The 23,841-nt window shown below is 41.7% G+C and overlaps 1 protein-coding gene across 1 annotated transcript in view; it reads right to left on the bottom strand.

The window, feature by feature from the left end:
* Positions 1-22,878, bottom strand: part of rufy3 (RUN and FYVE domain containing 3) — an 85,420-nt gene extending 62,542 nt beyond the window's left edge. Inside the window, exon 1 of the mRNA XM_084337999.1 lies at positions 22,508-22,878. Within this exon, the coding sequence (XP_084194125.1) occupies positions 22,508-22,727 (220 nt within the window). The 5' untranslated portion in view covers positions 22,728-22,878. The remainder of the gene's footprint in view (positions 1-22,507) is intronic.
* Positions 22,879-23,841: the final 963 nt, after the last annotated feature.

The raw sequence follows: 23,841 nt of genomic DNA, 5'->3' as shown, positions 1-23,841 counted from the left end.
AATGGAGATTAAACCTTAGATTGAGAGAAGCATTTAAGAAAGCCTAGAGGCTCTTCAGGAGGAAATTAAAAGATGTTTAGACAAAAGTGAGCATGAAAGAGCAACCTTCTTTGAACCTATGTTTGAATAATAACATGAATTTATCCACAGTGAAAAATAATTAATGTAGTATAAAGTGAGAAAACGATTATGTTAACGATAATAATGAAGCAAACAAGTAGGTGCACCGTAAATATTAACAACTGCACCCAATCCCACAGATTAACTGGATTGAGATGAACGGGTCACTAATGCAGAAGCCTGCATTAATAACAGAGAATAAGCACCGTTCGATGAGAGAAATCAACAGATGAGTCAGTTTTCAACGCACTCAAGTTTGGTGATCACGGATAATTCAGTAACTGCCAACTGTTTCTACAAGAGGCACAATAATCCCTCCAACGTTCTACTCAGGGGAGTAAAAGAAACTGCACGGACCTAACTGGTTCGGATCCTTTTTTACATAAATTCTAGCGAAGGACAATAACAATCTCTGAAAAGGCTGGCTTACAAAAATTAAAGACAATTGTATGCCCGGGCAAAACATGATCATTGTAATCTTGATTGTAGGGCTGTACCGAATGTAATTTTTTAACATTCAAAGCTTCTATTGAAGTATTCGAACGAAGCTCGTCATATTTTTTTTTAATAAAAAAATATCCTCAAACTAAATCCTCAATTTGAATAAAGTGATTAATCTGATTAAATTAGTCTTGTTTTTTTTATTAAATCAACTTTCTTTAACTCGTTATAGCCCGCCAATCGAATTCTGCCAACAACGAGTCAACTCGTTATTGGATCGTTATTTCTTTCATTCGCTATTTCCATTCATAAACATGCAGGCAGCTGTGTGTTATCCTTGGGGATGGGTCTGAGATCGCAAAAGTCCAATCCCGCCGACTTGCGGCCGCTATTGCACTCCATTTGAAACGATGTGTTTTGTTTTCTGGGCCGAGCTGTGGCGTGCAGGCGGGGTCTAAATACTCCGGCAAGACAAGTGCTTATAACGATGCATCGATGAGCCCCCCCCCGTTCATGTGCAATGCTGGATAACGTTGGATACACAATCGCGACCAGTATTTGGAATGGTGATCAGATAATTGGATTCTTCTTTTTGCAGTACATCATAGACAAGGTAAGGACTATATGTTATCAATCTTGCGTTGATCCGATAATTCTTTCCCCGCGATCGAAGCGTGTGTGTGGTGTGTGTGTGTGTAATGTATGAATGAATGAATGAATGAAAACTTTATTTAACAGATTGCAGAATGGGTACAATACAGTACGGCTCAATACATACAATTGTTAAGGGGATGCAGACCTGTGAAAGACGTTTGTCTTGTTTCCATCAGGGTCCCCCATTTTCAATTCATATAGACATTTATGACATACATAACATACATGACATTTATGGCATAGGGACATATAGGTATTTAGTACTGATACATTTGTGACATAGGCGGTATTCAAATATACAGTACTGTTACCCCTAGATCCTGACAGAGTATATACATATGATGGGGAGGGGACTGTACATTAGGAGGGGGTGGGTGGGTGGGAGGGGAATATACATACGGCGGGGAGGGAATATAATACATGCGGTGGGGAGGAGACTGTCTATTAGGAGGTGGTGGGGGTTTTGGGCATTTACGGTGGCCAGTTTCGAATTGCAGCCTCCCGTAGGTGCTCTTTAAGGGCGGTTTTGAATGTGGGCAGGGATTCACATTCCTTTACAGCTTTGGGTAGGGCGTTCCACATTGTTGTGGCATAATTGCGAAACGTGTTTAGTCCCTTGTTTGAGCCGAATCTGGGTTTAACATGATTTGTTGAGCTTCCTCTGGTGTAGTGGTTGTGGTATTCACTGACCTTTGGGAAGTATTTTGACATGTACATGGGCACCCCGGTCGTATAGTGTATCTTGTAGACCAGGCCCATTGCAAGTTGCTGTACTCTGTCGTCTACTCTAAGCCATCCTAGGTTGGCAAAGTGGGCAGGGGTGAGGTGGGTTCTGGGGTTCAGGTCAAGTAGTAGTCTGACCAGTTTGTTTTGTGATGTTTGTAATTTTGTTTTAAGCGCCTTTGAGGTGCTTTGGTACCATGAGGTGCACGCATAGTCATAGTACCCTTGAATGAGTGCTCCTGCCAGAGTCCTCAGGGTATTCTTGTTTACCAGAGAGGAGATCCGGTACAAGAATCTAGTTCGTTGGTTGACTTTTTTTATTACATTGGATGCCATTTTGTCACAGGAAAGATTTGCCTCTAGGATGGAACCCAGGTAGGTAATTTCGTCTTTCCTTGTGACAATATTGTCACCCACTGTAACTGAGAAGCCGTCGGTCTTGCTGAGTTTGTTATTTGAACCGAAGAGAATGGACTCTGTTTTGCCCATGTGTAATGATAGTTTGTTATCAGCGAGCCATATGCAGATTTTGCCTAGTTCCGTGCTGAGGGTTTTTTCAACCTGCAATTTGTTCTTGTCAGAGACCAGCAGGGCTGAGTCGTCCGCAAACAGGAACAAGTTGCAGTCACAGGCTGACGACATGTCATTTGCATAAATTAGGAAGAGTAGCGGTCCTAGTATGCTTCCTTGTGGAACACCACAGCTCACTGTGAGGGGGGGGGATAGAGTACCGTTTACCTGATTGATTGATTGATTGAAAAGTTTATTAACAGATTGCAGAATGGGTACAGTACAGTACAGCTCAATACATACAATTGTTAAGGGGATGCAGACCAGAGAAAGACTTTCGTCTTGTTTACATCAGGGTCCCCCATTTTCAATTCATCATAACATACATGACATACAGATAGACAGTACTGCTACATCTATACATTTATGACATATCAGATTTGCAAATACAGTACTGTTTGTGATACAAAAAGTGTCCAGAAAAAGAGTGTATATACATTTGACGTAGAAACTGTACATTGGAGGAGGTTGGGTAGGTGGGGTGGGGTTGGTGGGTGGGGGCTGTACATTGGAGGGGGGGGGGGGTTGGGGTAGGGGGGGGGGGGGACACTGTACACTGTACATTGGAATACTGACAAAGCCATACTTGGTAATTTACTGTACAACTGGGTTAAGACATTTGTAGGGGCCAGTTTCGAATTGCAGTCTCCCGTAGGTGTTCTTTGAGAGTGTTTTTGAAGGTGGGTAGTGATTCACATTCCTTTACAGCTTTGGGTAGGGCGTTCCACATTGATGTGGCATAATTGCTAAACGTGTTTAGTCCCTTGTTTGAGCCGAATCTGGGTTTAACATGATTTGTGGAGCTCCCTCTGGTGTTGTGATCGTGGTATTCACTGACCTTTGGGAAGTATTTTGACATGTACATGGGTACCTTGGTCGCGTAGTGTATCTTGTAGACCAGGCCCATTGCAAGTTGCTGTACTCTGTCGTCTACTCTAAGCCATCCTAGGTTGTCAAAGTGGGCCGGGGTGAGGTGGGTTCTAGGAGTCAGGTCAAGCAGTAGTCTGACTAGCTTGTTTTGAGATGTTTGTAATTTGTTTTTTAGTGCCTTTGAGGTGCTTTGGTACCATGAGGTGCAAGCATAGTCGTAGTACCCTTGAATGAGTGCTCCTGCCAGAGTCTTCAGGGTATTCTTGTTTACCAGAGAGGAGATCCGGTACAAGAATCGAGTTCGTTGGTTGACTTTTTTTATTACATTGGATGCCATTTTGTCACAGGAAAGATTAGCCTCTAAGATGGAACCTAGGTAGGTAATTTCATCTTTCCTTGTGACAATATTGTCACCCACTGTAACCGAGAAGCCGTCGGTCTTGCTGAGTTTGTTATTTGAACCGAAGAGTATGGACTCTGTTTTGCCCATGTGTAATGATAGTTTGTTGTCGGCGAGCCATATGCAGATTTTGCCTAGTTCCGAGCTGAGGGCTTTTTCAACCTGTAACTTGTTCTTGTCAGAGACCAGCAGGGCTGAGTCGTCCACAAACAGGAACAAGTTGCAGTCACAAGCTGACGACATGTCATTTGCATAAATTAGGAATAGTAGCGGTCCTAGTATGCTTCCTTGTGGAACACCACAGCTCACTGTGAGGGGGGGGATAGGGTACCGTTTACCTCCACCATCTGTTCTCTCCCCTCCAGGTAGGATTGTATCCAGCTCACTGATAAACTATCAAAACCTATTGCTTTTAGCTTGTCAATCAGAATGGTGTGATTGACAGTGTCGAAGGCCTTTTGTAGGTCCAGCATGACCATGCCGCAGTATTTGCCCGCATCCACCTCTTGTTTGATGTGGTCGTTCAAATAGAGAAGGCATGTGTCAGTGGAGTGGAATGTTCTGAAGCCAGATTGGAATTCGTAGATTAGATTTTTTTCCGCGAGGTACTTTTCGATCTGTTCGTATACTATTTTTTCCATGACTTTCGAGATGGATGTAAGGATAGAAACAGGGCGGTAGTTGCCTGGGTCTAGTTTGCTGCCCTTTTTGTGCAGGGGTGTTACTCTCGCAATTTTGAAGTCCTTGGGGACGTGTCCCTGTTTTATGGAGAGGTTTATTATGTGTGTGATGACTGGGGTGATGGCGGCTGCTGAGTCTCTGAGGAATTTGGAGGGGATGTTGTCATGGCCAGTGGCCTTGTTCGGTTGGAGGGCACTCAGTTTTTTGAGTACCTCATCTGTAGTTACCATTTCCAGTTTGAAGTCGTCTTTGTGGACGCCTAGGTTCTTGTAGTATGCTACTATGTGTTCTACCCCATACTGCCCTGAGTGGGAGGGTAGTTTGTTTACCAGTGTTGTGGCTATGTTTGTGAAGAAACTAGTGTTTAAGTAATTGGCTACATCCAGTTTGTCTGTGATGAGCGTGTTGTCCGTCTTTATGTTTATGTTTGAGAACCTGGTTTTAAGTTTTTTACTGCAGCCTAGTTGATTGTTGAGTAATTTCCAAAGTTCACGTGGTTTATTTTTGTTTTCCTCAGTTTTGTCATTGATGAAATTTTTTTTAGCAGTTTTGATCATGGAGTTTACGTCATTTCTTAGTCTGTTTCTTTCTAGTTTGAGTTCAGTCACGTGGTCTTGGAGTTCACTGCTCGTGCTTTTGGCAAGCTTTGACTGACTTTTACGAAACTCAGAGCATTTTTTGTCTCTGGCTTTCATAGCGGTCATAGTTGGTAGCGATCAAAGCACGGAGGGGCCCCCCGCCCCCCCCCCCCCCCCCTTTCATGCGTGCATGATGAAACATGATACTGATAATCTAGCGTAGGGCTGCACGATTAATCGTTTTTTTATCGAAATCGCGATTTGGAATGATGCAATTATCAAATCGCCAAGCCTGCAATTTAAAGCAACATTCTTCTTGTAGGAAGTTATGTAATACAGATTTACCAAGAGAGACCGGGGTGTCTAAGTGGATAATGGTCCTGTAGCCCATTCCATGCCCAAGGTGCGAAGCTTGAGAAAGCTGTTCCTAGCTAACCCTGCTCAATACAGAGAAAACATCTGAGCTGAGTAAGGAAAGGGTGGGGGGGGAGCGGGGCTCCGGGGGGGGGGGGGGGGGCATCTCTCTCTCTACTGGTTCAATTAATGTAGAAAAGTAGAAAAACGTTGCACTATAAAAACGAACTGGATAGTTGATGATAATAAACATTTAACTTCATTAGCTGAAGTATTCTAAAATCATTTAAGCCATTCTCCTTTTCTGTGTGTGTGTGTGTGTGTGTGCACGCGTCTCATATCTGGTCTGACATCAGAGGAGTTTGATAGTATTTACTGAGGATTGCCAGATAATGTTATTTAAACACAAAAAAAATTATACAAAATAAATATACATGATCATGCAACATAAAAGTGTTGTACTAGGAACAGTTTGGGAGAGGGAGGTAAGGGGTTTTAGATTGTGTGTTGTGAAGTTTACTTCAGAGAGGGAGAGTAAAGTACAGAAAAAAAGGTGCCGTTGGGTACCGTACCGGTATCGATTCCGAGGTAAAAAGAAACATTTTCAGACTCTGTGTCCCGAACAGACCCACCGCGTAGGCCAGATGCAAGCCGCATTTTACAATAAACCTCTGTGGGGCTGCTTAAAAAAAATTTATAATCGCAAATGTAATCGCAATCGCAATATCTGTCAGAAAAATCGCAATTCGATTATTTCCCAAAATCGTGCCGCCCTAATCTAGCGTTGATTTCAGATTGATTGTTGATCCAAGCGAGGAATGGCAACGTGTTTAGTGAATTGCACTAAAACGCTGTTTAGCAGCGTTTCCCGGGATTACACAGAACTACCCTAAAACTATACTCATATTCACCACGGTATAAAACGGGAATGTATTGATGAAAAGAAAATCAGTTTTTTGCAACTTGACTGGAAGAAACTCAATGACAATCGATTATGTCATTAGATCCATAGCTATAATATTTAATATAGTTTCAGCACTACAAACACCGGCATATACCCCCATTTCATTACAGCACTAGCACGAACGGCTATACACCCACACCGACCTCCGGCAGTCAATGAGTTAATGAATATAACTAATCAGTTTCATCAACATAAATAATCCAATAAGGGCACAGATGGTACAAACAAGAGTACTAGTAGCCTCTGAGAGGAGTGTCATCTACAAGAGTAGCCTCTGAGAGGAGTGTCATCTACAAGAGTAGCCTCTGAGAGGAGTGTCATCTATAAGAGTAGCCTCTGAGAGGAGTGTCATCTACAAGAGTAGCCTCTGAGAGGAGTGTCATCTACAAGAGTAGCCTCTGAGAGGAGTGTCATCTATAAGAGTAGCCTCTGAGAGGAGTGTCATCTACAAGAGTAGCCTCTGAGAGGAGTGTCATCTACAAGAGTAGCCTCTGAGAGGAGTGTCATCTACAAGAGTAGCCTCTGAGAGGAGTGTCATCTACAAGAGTAGCCTCTGAGAGGAGTGTCATCTACAAGAGTAGCCTCTGAGGAGTGTCATCTATAAGAGTAGCCTCTGAGAGGAGTGTCATCTACAAGAGTAGCCTCTGAGAGGAGTGTCATCTACAAGAGTAGCCTCTGAGAGGAGTGTCATCTACAAGAGTAGCCTCTGAGAGGAGTGTCATCTACAAGAGTAGCCTCTGAGAGGAGTGTCATCTACAAGAGTAGCCTCTGAGAGGAGTGTCATCTATAAGAGTAGCCTCTGAGAGGAGTGTCATCTATAAGAGTAGCCTCTGAGAGGAGTGTCATCTATAAGAGTAGCCTCTGAGAGGAGTGTCATCTACAAGAGTAGCCTCTGAGAGGAGTGTCATCTACAAGAGTAGCCTCTGAGAGGAGTGTCATCTACAAGAGTAGCCTCTGAGAGGAGTGTCATCTACAAGAGTAGCCTCTGAGAGGAGTGTCATCTATAAGAGTAGCCTCTGAGAGGAGTGTCATCTATAAGAGTAGCCTCTGAGAGGAGTGTCATCTATAAGAGTAGCCTCTGAGAGGAGTGTCATCTACAAGAGTAGCCTCTGAGAGGAGTGTCATCTATAAGAGTAGCCTCTGAGAGGAGAGCATCAGCTACAAGAGTAGCCTCTGAGAGTGGCGGCTGAGTGGCGCAGTGGGCAAGGCGATCGCCACTAACGCAGGAGATGCTGGTATCGAGCCCAGCTCTCTGCGTTGCTACCGACTTGGCCGGCCGTCATACTAACACAATTGGCAGTGTTAGAGGGTGGGAAAGCCGGTGGGTGGGGATTGGACGTTGTGGACAGCGACTCCTACAGGTCGGTTGGGTGACGCCGGTGCGGCGGAAACAGGAAGTATCGGGGGCAGCGTGAGCCTCCCACGCGTTACTCCTCGCCACTGAGAGTTCGAGCTGCTGCGGTGAAAAGATGCGACAGGCTGCCTCCTCGTGTACCGGAGGGGACACGTGATGCAAGGCTTCTATCCTCACTACAGCCGACCAGTGGGAGGCATAGTCTAGCAACGTTCAAGACAGGGGAGGGAAGAATTGGAAATACGAAATTGGGATGGGAGAAAAATAGAAAATGGGGAGAAAAAGTGGATAAAAAAAGAGTAGCCTCTGAGAGCAGCCTGAGGCCTATGCATATACAAATTCACATAAAAATGTGAATTAAGGCTGAGCCCGAACGTTCGTTCGTTACGCTGACATTCGGACTTTAATTAATGGGTTCGAACGTTCGGTGAAAAAAAAATAAAGGAGGCGCACAGGGTTCAGGTTGATGCGATGTGAAGAGGCGCGTCCCCTGTGGCGCTCGGCTCAACCAGTATGGTCTGCCCTGCCGGGCTGTAGCTGGATACTATTGTCTCAACCAGAGCTCTCAACCAATGCAATAGAACAATTTTGATTGACAGGCGATTCTGCCAATTACGTCACACCGCTTGCACCCGCCTCTGCTGTTACCACCAATCGGCAAGCGTTTATTCGTTTTTTACTTCCGGCAATGCCGCCATTGCTCTGCTTGCGAGAAGCACAACAGACTTACCGTAGCTAATACGTTAGCTCCCCGCCGAGAACGTAGATGAGGATGACCAAACGAGTCATAATGATTTTACTGCAACGAATGTTATAATAAAACAAAGCCTTTCTATACATGTGTCTGATTGAAAACTGTATTAACAGACTGCAGAATGGGTACAACTCAGGGCTCTTATGAGCAACGGAAGCCCAAGGGGACGGCTGGGGCGCATGGTGCTCCCACTTAGGTGGGAGCACCATGGTTGACCGATGCCCAGGACGGGCGCGCATCCGTGGGGTAAGACGGCCGGTGAGAGCGCGGCGCGGAGCCAATGGCAGTGACATGATGGGAATAGCCAGACTCTGAGGACGAGTGCTTGCTACTTGCTATGTTTGGGTAAATAATATGCTGATGTTATTGAACGTGTAACACTAACTATATAACGTTAATGCCACAAAACGAATGCCTTTGTTTATCTAGCCCCTTACGTGACTGCGGTGTGCAAGGGCTATTGTTTATCATAAGTAGTAACTTTGATGCAGTAGCTTGTTTATTTTCTTCTGAGTGCTTTGTTTAATTACATGTTTACATGAACAGCCACCACTGTAAACAACATGTTTTTCACCAATAGACTATGCAATGCCGCCTTCCGTAGGATCTATAATAATACAATAAAAAGAAACTATTATTAAAAAAATAAAAAATTTATTAAAATTTTCTTTTATTAAAATTTAAAAAAAAAACGTTCGTTCGAACGTTCGTTCGATAAACCCTGGCGAACGTTCGAACCCTAAAAACAGGCTTCGGGGACAGCCTTAATGTGAATAGACCTGTTTGATGAGTCATAGATGGGCCAACACAGCTAACAACATTATTAATGGTTAGTAATTGTTTCAGTGAGTCAGGCCAGTGAGCCAGCATCAGCATGCATGACCCTGACACATGACTAGGGATGGGTACCGAATTTGGTACTTTTGAGGTACCGAACCGAAACACGTCGGTACTACCGAGTATCGAATCAAGTGAGAAACCGAAAAAAAAAAAAAAAAAATTATTAAAAAAAAGATTTAATTTAATTTTTATTTTTTTAACTTTTTTCTTTTCATGTCAACGTTCACACGCACAATATATGCTTACCTAGGATTTGACTTGATTCAACAACAAAGCAGTCGGAGCAATGACAAGCCGAAAACTGTCGAAATTGTAGTTATTTGAAGTTTGGATATTTCTTTTACGACTGAGGTAGGTAAATTAAATTTCTTGAGACTAAAGTACCGAAAAAAGGTACCGTTGGGTACCGGTATCGATTCACAGGTACCGGTACCGGTATCGGTTCAAATGTGAAAGGTACCCATCCCACATGACACACACACAGGGCGCCAAGGTTTTTTCACCACCACCCCAAGAAATATTATAATCGTCCCAAAATATTTATTTATTTTTCAATATCACCTAGACTCAGTTAGACATCATCTATGATCATATTTGGATACTCAATGAAGATAAGAAAAATTGAAATTATGAAAAATAGAAAAGTTGAAATATCCAAATAGTTTGGATCAGTCCCAACTGTTAGTTAAACTGTGTGCTTTTTAACCAAATTCCAGAGTCGAGTTGTGTTTGTTGATAGACTCAGTTGTACAAGCTAAATAGCCAATCTAAATGATCAAACATAATACAAAACTAGACAATTCTGCGCGGGGGAAATTGTGAAAGTGTGGGTGATGCCTGTGGACCGCCGGCCAACAGGAGAGGGTCTCTCACGAGTCTCTATGACAAACGGTTCAAAAGATACAAAAGGGGGCGTGGCCTAATGATCGGGGGAGTGGTCAACATAGACCAATGAAAGAGGATATCCCTACTGAGTGCAATGACACAACCCGCAAGTCGCATAGCACACTATTACACTATTACACTCTATTACACACTATTACACACTATTACACTATTACACACTATTACACTATTACACTATTACACTAGCACACTATTACACACTATTATACTATTACACACTGTTACACTATTACACACCATTACACTATTACACACTATTACACACTATTACACTATTACACTATTACACACTATTACACTATTACACACTATTACACTAGCACACACTATTGTACTGAGTATAATGGCACAACCCGCAAGTCTCTACGACAAACGATTCAAGAGATACACAATGGGGGGGTGGCCTAAGGGGGCGTAGTCTAAGGATCGGGGGAGTGGTCAACATAGACCAATGAAAGAGGACATCCCTACTGAGTACAATGACACAACCCGCAAGACAGAGGGCGCTGTCAATCAATTCAGTACTGCTACACAGAGGGGCGATGAAGGGTTAACTCCATGAGAGGTCATTGCCAGGTCAGCTGTACTGAGTTGATTGACAGCTTCCTTTGAGCCATGAGCCACACAGACACCTGCTGACCACTGATTAGGGTGATGCAATCAGCAATGACTATGCACTTTCACTTTCAATGTATTTCAATGAGGGCAGATGCATGACTTCATTCTCACGATGATTAAAAGAAAACGATAAGAGATGAAGCGTTGTCACTTTCAGATGAGCACTTGAAGGGTTATGTGAAGGGTTGTGTGCGATATTGTGTCATTCCGTCGACAATTGTGGCCCCGGTGGCGATCATAACACAAGGGGGGAAAAGCTCAAAAATCTGCTTTTTCTTAGAGTGCAACGCCATTGGTTTGTATGTAGAGGATAACTTTCAAACAAATGGTTGAGATAGAAATGTCCAATTCCATTTATTTCTCTTTTGTGAGCAAGGGGACAGCCGTGTCATTGTTTTGATGTGTTGTTTTTATATCTACGTCCAAAATTTTGATCACTGTCGCAATTTACCCAAGGTGATGGTAAAACAATTATTTCAGCTGCCCCACTCTAAATCGCAATGCATTCCCAATGGGACCGACATTTTCCTGTTTAAAGTCGATTTGTAGCCAAACGGTGCAGTGAAACTTTCCGAAAAGTAATAGACACTCAAGTTGGAGCAAGCCGGTCGCTTTGATACCTTTCACGTGTATGGGGCGCGAACGCTCTGGGAGGAGTTTGTTGGCAAAAATCGGCGGAATAAAGAAAGAATAATAAAGGTTATAGATTACTATAGTGTGGTTGCAACCTGGCTTCGCCAGGTCACCCACACTAATAATAATGTTGCTTGTGCAAGGGCATCTTCACTGGACACGTTCCCTCTCGCTTGCCCTTACTCTCTCTCTCTCACTCATGTGTTGTCTTCTGCCAACAAGAGCGCGGATCAGCGCTCCCCCACCCGCACTCTTAAAAACTCTTTTACAAGGATATATATATATATATATATATATATATATATATATATAATCTAACCCTAACTAACCTTACACTTGTCCTAATATACTAACCTACAGTTTAGCACTCAACACTTTGATGAACATTGTTACGAGTTGTGCCATTCCTGATGACTTGTCGTACAGAACTTGTAAGTCGCTTTGGATAAAAGCGTCAGCTAAATGACTAAATGTAAATGTAAAAATGTAAACATGCAAACGTTCGGACGCACTAATAAGCATGGAGGCTATTAACAGTTTCACTATTAATCCGGTTTTAATCTGTTTCGGACAACATCCATAAATGCATTGAATTGATTAACCTTTGGTTTATAGTCATGTTCATCACCCTCTTTTTCATCATCAGACATTTTAATCCCAGTTACAATATCACAATAACGTGCGACAGTGATACAATTCAACAATCCAAATATTCAGATTCTTCGTAATTCACATCCACAATCCACGCATAAAGACGCTTCAATTTATGCTTGCTCCGGTTAAGCAAATACATCTGCAGCGGAGAATATGAAACGAATCAGAGCCAAACGCCCGATAGGCCTTTTACAATAACCTTGGATCCAAGCTTCATTAAAAATATCCCTGCGGGATTAAAAAATGTTGCTCCGTTATTAAAATAACCACATAGTGTGTGTCGCGTGCGCCGTATAGCTATGACGTGCATTATTTAGGACAAAGTAAATCCATAGGCTGAATATGATTTATTATCAGCATTTTAGGTCTATTCTTTTACATTTCAAAAGCCGCCTCTAGAAAAACTAAGCACAAAAACATTATTCAGAAATGGTATAATGGGATCTCTGAGGAAGGGAGCTGGCATTTTTTTCCGAGGGAGTGGCCAGCGTATCCAGCTAACTTAACTAAGGCCATGTCCCTTGTCCCCACGTATCTGGATCTTTTGCCAAACGCACATTTTATTCCACGATTGGGCCTTTCATCCACACGTAAAGGGTGTTTTCAGAAACATAAACGGAGATTTTCTTAAACGCATTTTAAAGTGAAGATTTTCCAAAATATCCGTTCAGTGGATCCGTGTAGCCACTGTAAACGCATAGTCTAGATAAACGATGACACCACAGCTCACTACGCATGCTCAGACTGTTGTTCTATCTATGGCAATACAATAGGTACCCGTAGCCTTGAAGCGCACAGAGGTAATAAGATGGACAGCGCCTGGTGCTGAAATGACAGACAGAAATAGCATGTAGTTTCTTCCCCCTCGAATGTATATATTTTCTCTTATTGATCTCTGCCTCTTAAGCAATACTGTATATTTGTATATCTTGTATATCATTCATAAATGTCTAGATGTAACAGCTACTGTATACTCCAGTGCCGACAGATCCGGCCATCAGACGCTGCTTGCGTGTAATAGGGATGTATCGGTTATTTAGTTATACTGGACATTTTCGTTTACATAAGTAGATTTTTCGTTTTTGTTTATTTATTAAGTTAATATAAACCGTGTTTCGAACGTTTTTGAGGTTGTTAAATACACGCTTTTGATTTTTTTAAGTGGCGAGTGACGTTTTTTTCGTCCGCTTATTTCTCGAGAGATATCATACAATGTCAATGTTGAGTTGAGATCACAATATCGCGATTCCGAAACAAAATAAGGCGAGGCATTATCACAAACTGTTGCAAAGATATTTAATGTTTTGCTAAACATGTCTAGTTTTGCGCCCGGCTTCAGTTAAAAGCCAAATTGCATTCTAAAACTCGGCAGAATCTGCACCTGGTTCGCTGATAACAAACTATCATTAAACCTGGGTAAAACAGAATACATACTCTTTGGATCAAATAGCAAACTCAGCAAGGCCAACGGCTTCTCTGTTACAGTGGGTGACAATATTGTCACAAAGAAAGATGAAATTACCTACCTGGGTTCTATCCATCCTAGAGGCAACTCTTTCCTGTGACAAAATGGCAACCAATGTAATCAAAAAAGTCAACCAACGAACAAGATTTTTGTACCGGATCTCCTCTCTGGTACAAGAATCCTGTTCGTTGGTTGACTTTTTTTATTACATTGGTTGCCATTTTGTCACAGGAAAGATTTGCCTCTAGGATGGAACCCAGGTAGGTGATTTCATCTTTACCTTGAAGACTAACAGGAGCACTCATTCAAGGGTACTACGACTATGCTTGCACCTCATGGTACCAAAGCACCTCAAAGGCCCTAAAAACTAGGGATGCACCGAAAATTCTTGGCCGAAACCGATACCGAAAATAGAAAACAGTTGGCCGAAAACCGAATGCCGAAAGGCCGAAAATGATTCATAGAATAGAATATTTTTTTACCAATGTTGTGGAACATTATGATTATGGAAAAATATATGATTATGGCTAAACTTAACTTAAATAATAAATAATCACTTATGGGTCCATAAAACATTTATTCAGCACTTCTGAATGCATACAGCACATTAATTCCATCTTTTCTCTGGCTGCCGTGGCGGACATCTGTGCTCTACTGAGCGCACCTTTCTAGTCCCCAGTTGAATGTGCTCTCTTGACTCAGCACAGTAGACGCTGCTCGAGAAAGATTATATTATCAACGACAGACAGCGTCAATGTGAGAAACACTATCCCCCCCCTCTCGCTCTGAATAATATGCATATTAGATCACTCAGTGATTAACCGCGACGGGCATATATATAGTAAATAAGGATGTTAAAGACGCATTTATTGGACGCGTGTGCGCGCAGAGTTTACATAGAAACAGCGCGACTCCCGACAGCGCGACATCATCACAACAACACGCGTTAGGTTACAGGTTGTTTCTGTTTCGGTATTATATTTTCGGTGAAAAAACTCTTTCGGCCGAAAGCCGAAAGGCCATTTTTTGCCATTTTCGGCCGAAAACTTTCGGTAGCCGAAATTTCGGTGCATCCCTACTAAAAACAAGACTACAAACATCACAAAACAAACTGGTCAGACTACTACTTGGCCTTACTCCTAAAACCCACCTTACCCCTGCCCATTTTGACAACCTAGGATGGCTTAGAGTAGACGACAGAGTACAGCAACTTGCAATGGGCCTGGTCTACAAGATACACTACACCACTAAGATACCCATGTACATGTCGAAATATTTCCCAAAGGTCAGTGAATTCCACGACCACAACACCAGAGGGAGTTCCACAAATCATGTTCAACCCAGATTCGGCTCAAACAAGGGACTAAACATGTTTTGCAATTATGCCACAATAATGTGGAATGCCCTACCCACAGGCGTAAAAGAATGTGGATCCCTACCCTCCTTCAAAACCGCTCTCAATGAGCACCTAGTAGGGTGGAATGGTACGCATTCGAACCGTGTACCGAACAATACACACATGTCCCGAACAGTGGAGGTCGTACCAAACGGTACGCATTCGAACCATACACCGTTCGGTACGACCTCCACGGTTCGGGGCATGTGTGTATTGTTTGGTTATATAACGTTAGCCTCGAGTTAGGCTAACGTTACGTTAGCTACGAGCTAACTAACTTTAGCCGCGAGCTAACTAATGTTAGCCGCAAGCTAACCATGGAAACGCTCACAGAGAAGTGACTCCACGACACCAGTTCGATTAGTGGGGAAGGGGCATAGACGGCGGGTATGTAAGGCCAGAACTGTTGTACCGGGTCACTTGGCTGTTCCATTAAGGACAAGTACATTTAGCAAATCAGCCCTCTCGCGCCAAGACCTGGAACTCCATTCCAAGTTACATGCCGCCTGGGCATAACACGGATCACCTGAGGCCAAGGGCTTGCTCTACGAGGGCATGAGTCAGAGTTAATCAAACCGTGGAAACTTTTTAGAGCTACTATGTACATTGTTTTCAAAGCATGATGAGATCCAAATTACGGAAAACGTTTCCTTCATTGCCGTCGGCACCGCAACTTGTGAGCGGTCTTTCCCAATGAGGTGCATCCGAAACTGGCTAAGAAGAACAACAATATGCGCCAGGAGAGACAGTCAACTCTGAGTCCGCTTCACATTGAAAGTGATCTCACAGACAAACTTAAAGCAGAGAAGATCATTGATGCGCGAAACGTCAATTTTTTTTTTGTTGCATTAAGGTAAGACAATGGTTAATCATATTGGATGCCTTCATTTGAACAATTCATTTGCACTATATGAAATGAGTGGGGCTCGCTGTAGTAGCCTAGTAGTGGGTGTGTGTATTGTATGAAATCAGAACCTGGACAGCACCGTTTGCGTGCACCGTTTGCGTGCAAGCAAAAAAGAAAAAGGAAAAATGTTGCGCGCTCCACGTGAGTCCTATCCCATCTATAGCCTACCCTAATGTCCAGCTGACCCGCCGCCTATGGGAAGGGGGGTATATTGATGAGGCTTGACAACAGAGGTTTAGGGATAACCGTTTGTGTTCAATAACGAGCCAGGAGACTAGAGCGTGTGTGTCAACTGCATCTGCAACCCATAACATCCTGGTCCCTGCTGGGACGTACCAACTCCACACACCAGTGTGTGGGGGGGTTTATATTCCCCATTCCCTTGTAACATCTCCTTTTTTTTAAGATAACAACAGTTACAACATTCCTTAGTGAAAATCATTATTAATACAAGAAACCCCATAAACATCCTTATTTAAAACCCTAATCATCTTTTCTGTGACTTTTACTTTTTGATAAGAAAGTCTAGTGCTGGTTGAGCATTATGCATACTTTATGTTGGCCTTTGTCTATAATGTGGCCACAAAAATGGAAAGGTTTAATAATTGTTTGTTTGCACTAAGTTAATACTTTGACAAATGTTGCCTATATTTTTCAGTCAGTTCGGTCTTTGTGTGCCAAACATTATTAAAAAAGGTAAACTTTTTTTTTACCAAATAAATGAGAAGCATGTTTAAATCAGCAATGCCTCCCCTCTTGCTGTACCAAAATCTCTCCTAGCTCTAACCGTCACTGTCAAAATAATGTGCCTGATGTCAAATGGCCTCATTCTTTCAGTTTTTGCATGACTACGTCCTTGAGAATAACTGACATGTTGATGTATGGTATTTTTGGAGTGTTAATTTTTTTTTTTAATAAAAAAACTACGTATACCGAACCAAACCGAAAACCTAAAACCGTGATACGAACCGAAACGTTGATTTTGTGAACCGTTCCACCCCTAGCACCTACGGGTGGCTGCAATTAGAAACTGGCCCTGGTAAATGTCCAAATCCCCCCCACCCACCCAACCCCCTCCAATGTACAGTTTCTTCCCCTTCGATTGTATACATTTTATCTCTTTTTCTTAAACAGTACTGTATATTTGTATGTCTTGTATGTCATAAATGTCTTGATGAATTGAAAATGGAAGACCCTGATGTAAACCAGATGAAAGTATTTTTCTGGTCTGCTTCCTCTTAGCAGTTGTTTGTATTGAGCCGTACTGTATTGTAGCCATTCTGCAATCTGTTAATAAAGTTTTCAATCAATCAATCAAACTCTCAATGTAGGTTGACTTAAAAGAAATATGTGTTTTTAATGGAGTCGACCAGCTCTCAATGTAGGTTTACTTAATTTAAATGTGTTTTTTTAATGCAGTATGACAAGCTCTAAATCTAAGTTTATCAATGTAAGGCTCCCAGGTGACAAATATGTGTGTAGTGTCCAAAGTCAATTTATTTTTACAGCCCTGGGACTGTCATTTCGAACCCTGACCTAAATGGAATGGGATAGCCGTGTTAACATTAGCATACGTTTTCGAAATTGAAATGTGTATTTTAATGCAGTATGACCAGCTCGCAAAGTAGGTTTACTTAATTTAAATACGGTATGTGTTTTTAAAGCAGAAGACCAGCTCTCAATGAAGGTTGACTTAATTTAAATGTTTTTAATGGAGTCGAGCAGCTCTCAATGTAGGTTTACCTCATTTAAATATGTGTTTTTTTTTAATGCAGTATGACCAGCTCTCAATGTAAGTTTACTTAATTTAAATATATGTTTTTTATGCAGTCTGACCAGCTCTGTGTAAGTTTACTTCATTTAAATATATGTTTTTTATGCAGTCTGACCAGCTCTCAATGTAAGTTTACTTAATCTAAATACAGTATGTGCAGTCAACCAGCTCTCAATGTAGGTTTACTTAATTTAAATATTATGCGTTTTTTAATGCAATCTGATCTGCTCTCAATGTAGGTTTGAGAATCACTTAACTTAAATGTGTTTTTTAATGCAGTCTGACCAGCTATCAATCTAGATTTTCTTCATTTAAATGTGTTTTTTTATGCAGTATGACCAGCTCTCAATGTAGGTTTACTTAATTTAAGTACAGTACGCATTTTTAAAGCAGTCGACCAGCTCTCAATGTAGGTTTACTTAATTTAAATGTGCTTTTAAAGCAGTCGACCAGCTCTCAATGTAGGTTTACTTAATTTAAATGTGCTTTTAAAGCAGTCGACCAGCTCTCAATGTAGGTTTACTTAATTTAAATGTGTTTTTTTAATGCAGTATGACAAGCTCTAAATCTAAGTTTATCAATGTAAGGCTCCCAGGTGACAAATATGTGTGTAGTGTCCAAAGTCAATTTATTTTTACAGCCCTGGGACTGTCATTTCGAACCCTGACCTAAATGGAATGGGATAGCCGTGTTAACATTAGCATACGTTTTCGAAATTGAAATGTGTATTTTAATGCAGTATGACCAGCTCGCAAAGTAGGTTTACTTAATTTAAATACGGTATGTGTTTTTAAAGCAGAAGACCAGCTCTCAATGAAGGTTGACTTAATTTAAATGTTTTTAATGGAGTCGAGCAGCTCTCAATGTAGGTTTACCTCATTTAAATATGTTTTTTTTTTAATGCAGTATGAAGTTTACTTAATTTAAATATGTTTTTTTATGCAGTCTGACCAGCTCTGTGTAAGTTTACTTCATTTAAATATATGTTTTTTATGCAGTCTGACCAGCTCTCAATGTAAGTTTACTTAATCTAAATACAGTATGTGCAGTCAACCAGCTCTCAATGTAGGTTTACTTAATTTAAATATTATGTGTTTTTTAATGCAATCTGATCTGCTCTCAATGTAGGTTTGAGAATCACTTAACTTAAATGTGTTTTTTAATGCAGCCTGACCAGCTATCAATCTAGATTTTCTTCATTTAAATCTGTTTTTTTATGCAGTATGACCAGCTCTCAATGTAGGTTTACTTAATTTAAGTACAGTACGCATTTTTAAAGCAGTCGACCAGCTCTCAATGTAGGTTTACTTAATTTAAATGTGTTTTTTAATACAGTATGACCAGGTCTCAATGTAGGTTTACTTAATTTAAATGTGTTTTTTAATACAGTATGACCAGGTCTCAATGTAGGTTTACTAAATTGAAATATGTGTATTTGAATGCAGTATGACAAGCTCTCAATGTAGGTTTACTAAATTGAAATATGTGTATTTGAATGCAGTATGACAAGCTCTCAATGTAGGTTTACTAAATTGAAATACGTGTATTTGAATGCAGTATGACCAGCTCTCAGTGTAGGTTTGCTTAACAGCACCACAGGCTCACCAACAATACAAGGCTTTATTCTTATTGTCCCTGAAGGCTCCCAGATGACAAATATGTGTGTAGTGTCCAAAGTACATTTATTTTTACAGCCCCGAGACCATCATTTCGAACACTGACCGAAATTGAATGGAATAGGGGTGTTTACCCATCTATGACACATGAAAATGTCCATTGTGAAAAAAGGTCTATTTGTCGAATCTACTCAATAAGTACTCTAAATGCAACGGTTGACCTTTACAGTGATGAAAACAATTCAAAGTACAAAGCATGTTGACTGGACCCCAGCCATTAAAAGAGAGAAAAGAACAGTAATCAACACGTTTCAACTTTAGGGGATATTGTACTTTGTGTTTTTTACAAGCAGAGTTATCTGACTAGTCACTCTATAGAGCCATCGCTGTGCAGTTCCAAATTACATTACTGCCCTTTCCCTGAATTCCACCCCCATGACATCCATGAGTCACAATGGGCTACATTACCAGATTATTCTGCCACCACACCCAACCAGAAACCACACGAGGCTAACCTAACCACCGGGCCACATTTACCTTCATGGGCTGGCTCTGGGTCTGGGGTGAGGGATATATCGTTGAGCTCACGCAGACAGAGCCATTCACCATCGACAGACACACGAAAGTTGCAGAGGTAAATGGTCTCCCGGGCGGCCTGGGTGATCTTGTCGGTGGTGGGGGTCGGGGCATCAGTCTGAGGCGTCAGATCCGACATGATGACTCAGCGGATGCAAAGAGAGGGGGAAGGATGCAGTTTTTCTTGTGAAGCCAAGCGCAGAGACGGGCCAGGGAGGGGGGGCGGGGGATGGGGAAAAACAACAACCTTCCTCGCTTGATGAAAGAATCTTGTACAATAGCTGGATGAACAGGGCGTGAACACAAAAGAGAGAAAAGATGAGCAGCTTCCAGCAGGTGTTTTCTCCTCTTGTTATCCCTACTCCCTCCTCTCTCTCTCCTCTCTCTCCAAAAGAGGAAGAAGCGGTTGTCTAGAGAAAGGCTGTCCTGCCCTCTCCTCCTCCTCTCCAACCTACTGTTATGCCTCCTGCAAAGCCTGAGGGAGGGTGTATTAGGAGAACACTGTGTTGAAAATCACAGCCCTCCTCTGGTCAGCTAAGAGCCGGCTCACTCTGATTGGATTGCTGGTGCGCAGTGAATGCACTCGGGGTGGGTGTCGACCAAGATGGCTGACAAGTGTGTTGGTAGAGGAACCAACATCACGTGAGCAGATGGTGCATGCGTAAAAAAGAGCAGAGAGGGGGGGAGGGGGGGGGGGCAAGAGAGAGGGGGGGGGGGGGGGGGGGGCAAGAGATCCATTTAATGCTAATGATGCAGCGGAGCAGCAACCAGATTTACTGACCTGGAGAGAATGCAGTTCAATAGCTGCACCAGATAATAAAGCAAATAATCCCAAACTGTAGTAGATAAACTGTGTGCAAGAGCCCCAATCCTGAATCCACCATCAGTATAATAATATAAATCTTAATATTTTTGAGATATTATGGAGGACGTAAGATCTTGGGAGAGATTAACTTTTTAGAAATTGTTTGTTTCAGTTCCAATGAGCATTTCATATGTAAACAAAGCTTGTACAGTCATTAAATGCAGTAACATTTCAGCCCATCATGTACAACCAGGCATTGTATTTAGAGCTCAGTCAATTTAACAATAAAAAATGTAATCCTGCAATAGACAACCATTCGTTTTCATTGACAGACTACCCTTTTGTGGAATACAAAAATGATAAAATCCTAAAATTCAGTCTATAGCTCTTTTTTATTGTAGTATAGTTGTTGTTCTTGTTGTTATTGTGTTATTATTATTTGACTTCATTTTGTCTTCCCTTAGACAAGAGTTGCAATCATCTTCAGAGATCAGCTCAGTGATAATAACACATAGCCTAGTAGTGTGTAAAGCACTGTACAAACATTAACATAGTGATAATAACACATAGTAGTGTGTAACGTACTGTATAAACATTAGCATAGTGATAATAACATAGCCTAGTGTGTAAAGCACTGTACAAACATTAGCATAGTGATAATAACACATAGCCTAGTGTAACACTGTATAAACATTAGCCTAGTGATGATAATAACACATAGCCTAGTGTGTAAAGCACTGTACAAACATTAGCAGTGATAATAACAAACACATAGCCTAGTGTGTAACATACTGTATACACATTAGCCTAGTGATAATTATACATAGTAGTGTGTAAAGTACTGTACAAACATTAGCATAGTGACAATAACATAGCCTAGTGTGTAAAGTACTGTACAAACATTAGCATAGTGATAATAACACATAGCCTAGTGTGTAACATACTGTATTGCCATTAGCCTAGTGATGATAATAACACATAGTAGTGTGTAAAGCACTGTACAAACATTATCATAGTGACAATAACACATAGCCTAGTGTGTAAAGCACTGTACAAACATTAGCCTAGTGATGATAATAACACATAGCCTAGTGTGTAACATACTGTATTACCATTAGCCTAGTGATAATTATACATAGTAGTGTGTAAAGCACTGTACAAACATTAGCATAGTGATAATAACACATAGCCTAGTGTGTAAAGTACTGTACAAACATTAGCATAGTGATAATAACACATAGCCTAGTGTGTAAAGTACTGTACAAACATTAGCCTAGTGATGATAACACATAGCCTAGTGTGTAAAGTACTGTACAAACATTAGCCTAGTGATGATAATAACACATAGTGGTAGTGTGTAACGTACTGTAAAAACATCAGTCTAGTGATGATAATAACACATTAGCCTGGTGTGTAAAGTACTGTAAACACCAGCACAGTGATAATAACATAGCCTAGTAGTGTGTAAAGTACTGTACGGCTTCAAACAGTGTTGACGCAGAGCTGACATGTCTTGTTGACAACACGCACAGCAGCAGCAGCAGCCGATCAGAAAACTAATGTTAGCAACAAACGAGCTAACGTTAGCTAAGCTAACAGCATACAGCCAACGTTAACGTTGAGATTGGGGGCAACACGGGCAACGGGTTTTAACGTTCCAACGTTAGTATGATGAGTGACAGCCAGAGGCATCCCATCCGTGTTCACGTTGGTTCGGCAGCTAACGTTACAGTAAGCGACTCACTAAGCTAGCAGCCTTCGCTAACACGGTGAGGACTGAGCGCAGTGACGAGGGCTGGTTAATAAACAGTTACATTACTGCGGGAGTTCATTATTAAGCAGCACTCTACTTACTCTTGGACTTAGACTTCGTCCTCTCGATTTGGAATTCATATTGAACTTGAGTGGAAGGTGACAGGCCCGTCGTCTTCGTAAATCGTACGTTTGACGAGTTTAAAGCCTCTTTAAAGTATATGACTGAGGTTGGCGAGAAGGTCTCGTCCGGGCTGTCGATGATGTGTGTTCGGTCCAAAGTTTCAGAGAGCCCTGCTGCAGCCTGCAGGTCCTCCGCCATCTTCACTTCAGCTATCTAACTAACGTGACAGTTAGTCCGAAAGCATGTTGTGCATTTTACTAGCGAGATTCTAGAGTGGCTGTTTCTGCTGCTACCGCACACAAGTACATAGTTTGCAAAACATCTAGAGACAACGTCCCCAAAACTACAATATCACTACCTGTGTACCGCAAGCAACCGCAACTATTTCCGGTCGGATTTTTTATTTTATTATTATTATATAAAAGCACAATTTTGCACAGTTCTGCAGCACACAAAAGTAAATGGCCGTAATTTAAACAACTTTAAATCAACCTATACAATAGAAAATTATGTGTATAATAATAACGATTATAAAAATGTTGATCAGGGGACCCTGATGGAAACAAGACAAACGTCTTTCTCAGGTCTGCATCCCCTTAACAATTGTGTGTATTGAGCCGTACTGTATTGTACCCATTCTGCAATCTGTTAAATACATTTTTCATTCATTCATTCATTCACCTAAATGGATACATGTTTTTTTTTATTGGAGTGCATATTGTTGGACAATATACAGGTCTATATTATAGGAAACAAAAGTGCCAGAGAAATTGTTGCTGGCCCTCCAGGCCCTTCTTCTGTGTGTGTGTGTGTGTGTGTGTGTGTGTGTGTGTGTGTGTGTGTGTGTGTGTGTGTGTGTGTGTGTGTGTGTGTGTGTGAGAAATTGTTGCTGGCCCTCCAGGCCCTTCTTCTCTGTGTGTGTGTGTGTGTGTGTGTGTGTGTGTGTGTGTGTGTGTGTGTGTGTGTGTGTGTGTGTGTGTGTGTGTGCGTGCGCGTGCATGTGTGTGTTTGTGCGCGTAGGCTCTTTGTGGTATAGAGTAGACTATAGAGGGAGGCTGGGGAGGGGGGTAGTAGGTTTGACTGCGGTCAAGTGAGCCGTCTTTTGCTTTTGCGTGGTCAAGTGAGCCGCTCTTGTTTTTCGAGTGCGCGATTAGTTCCAGGTTTACGGTAATGCATTCAAACAACCCTGGGAGGCTGTTGTAATGAACCGACGTGACTTTTGAACACAGTCTCGCAAGTAGATCTTACAGAAATACTTAATATGACATTGAATGCGCATCGAATCAATAGGACGTTTAGTCTAATCAATAGG

Source organism: Notolepis coatsorum, assembly GCF_963971535.1.
Source record: "Notolepis coatsorum genome assembly, chromosome: 2".
Taxonomy (NCBI): domain Eukaryota; kingdom Metazoa; phylum Chordata; class Actinopteri; order Aulopiformes; family Paralepididae; genus Notolepis; species Notolepis coatsorum.
Note: the sequence above shows the minus strand (reverse complement) of the source record. Positions and strands in the feature narration are given on the sequence as shown.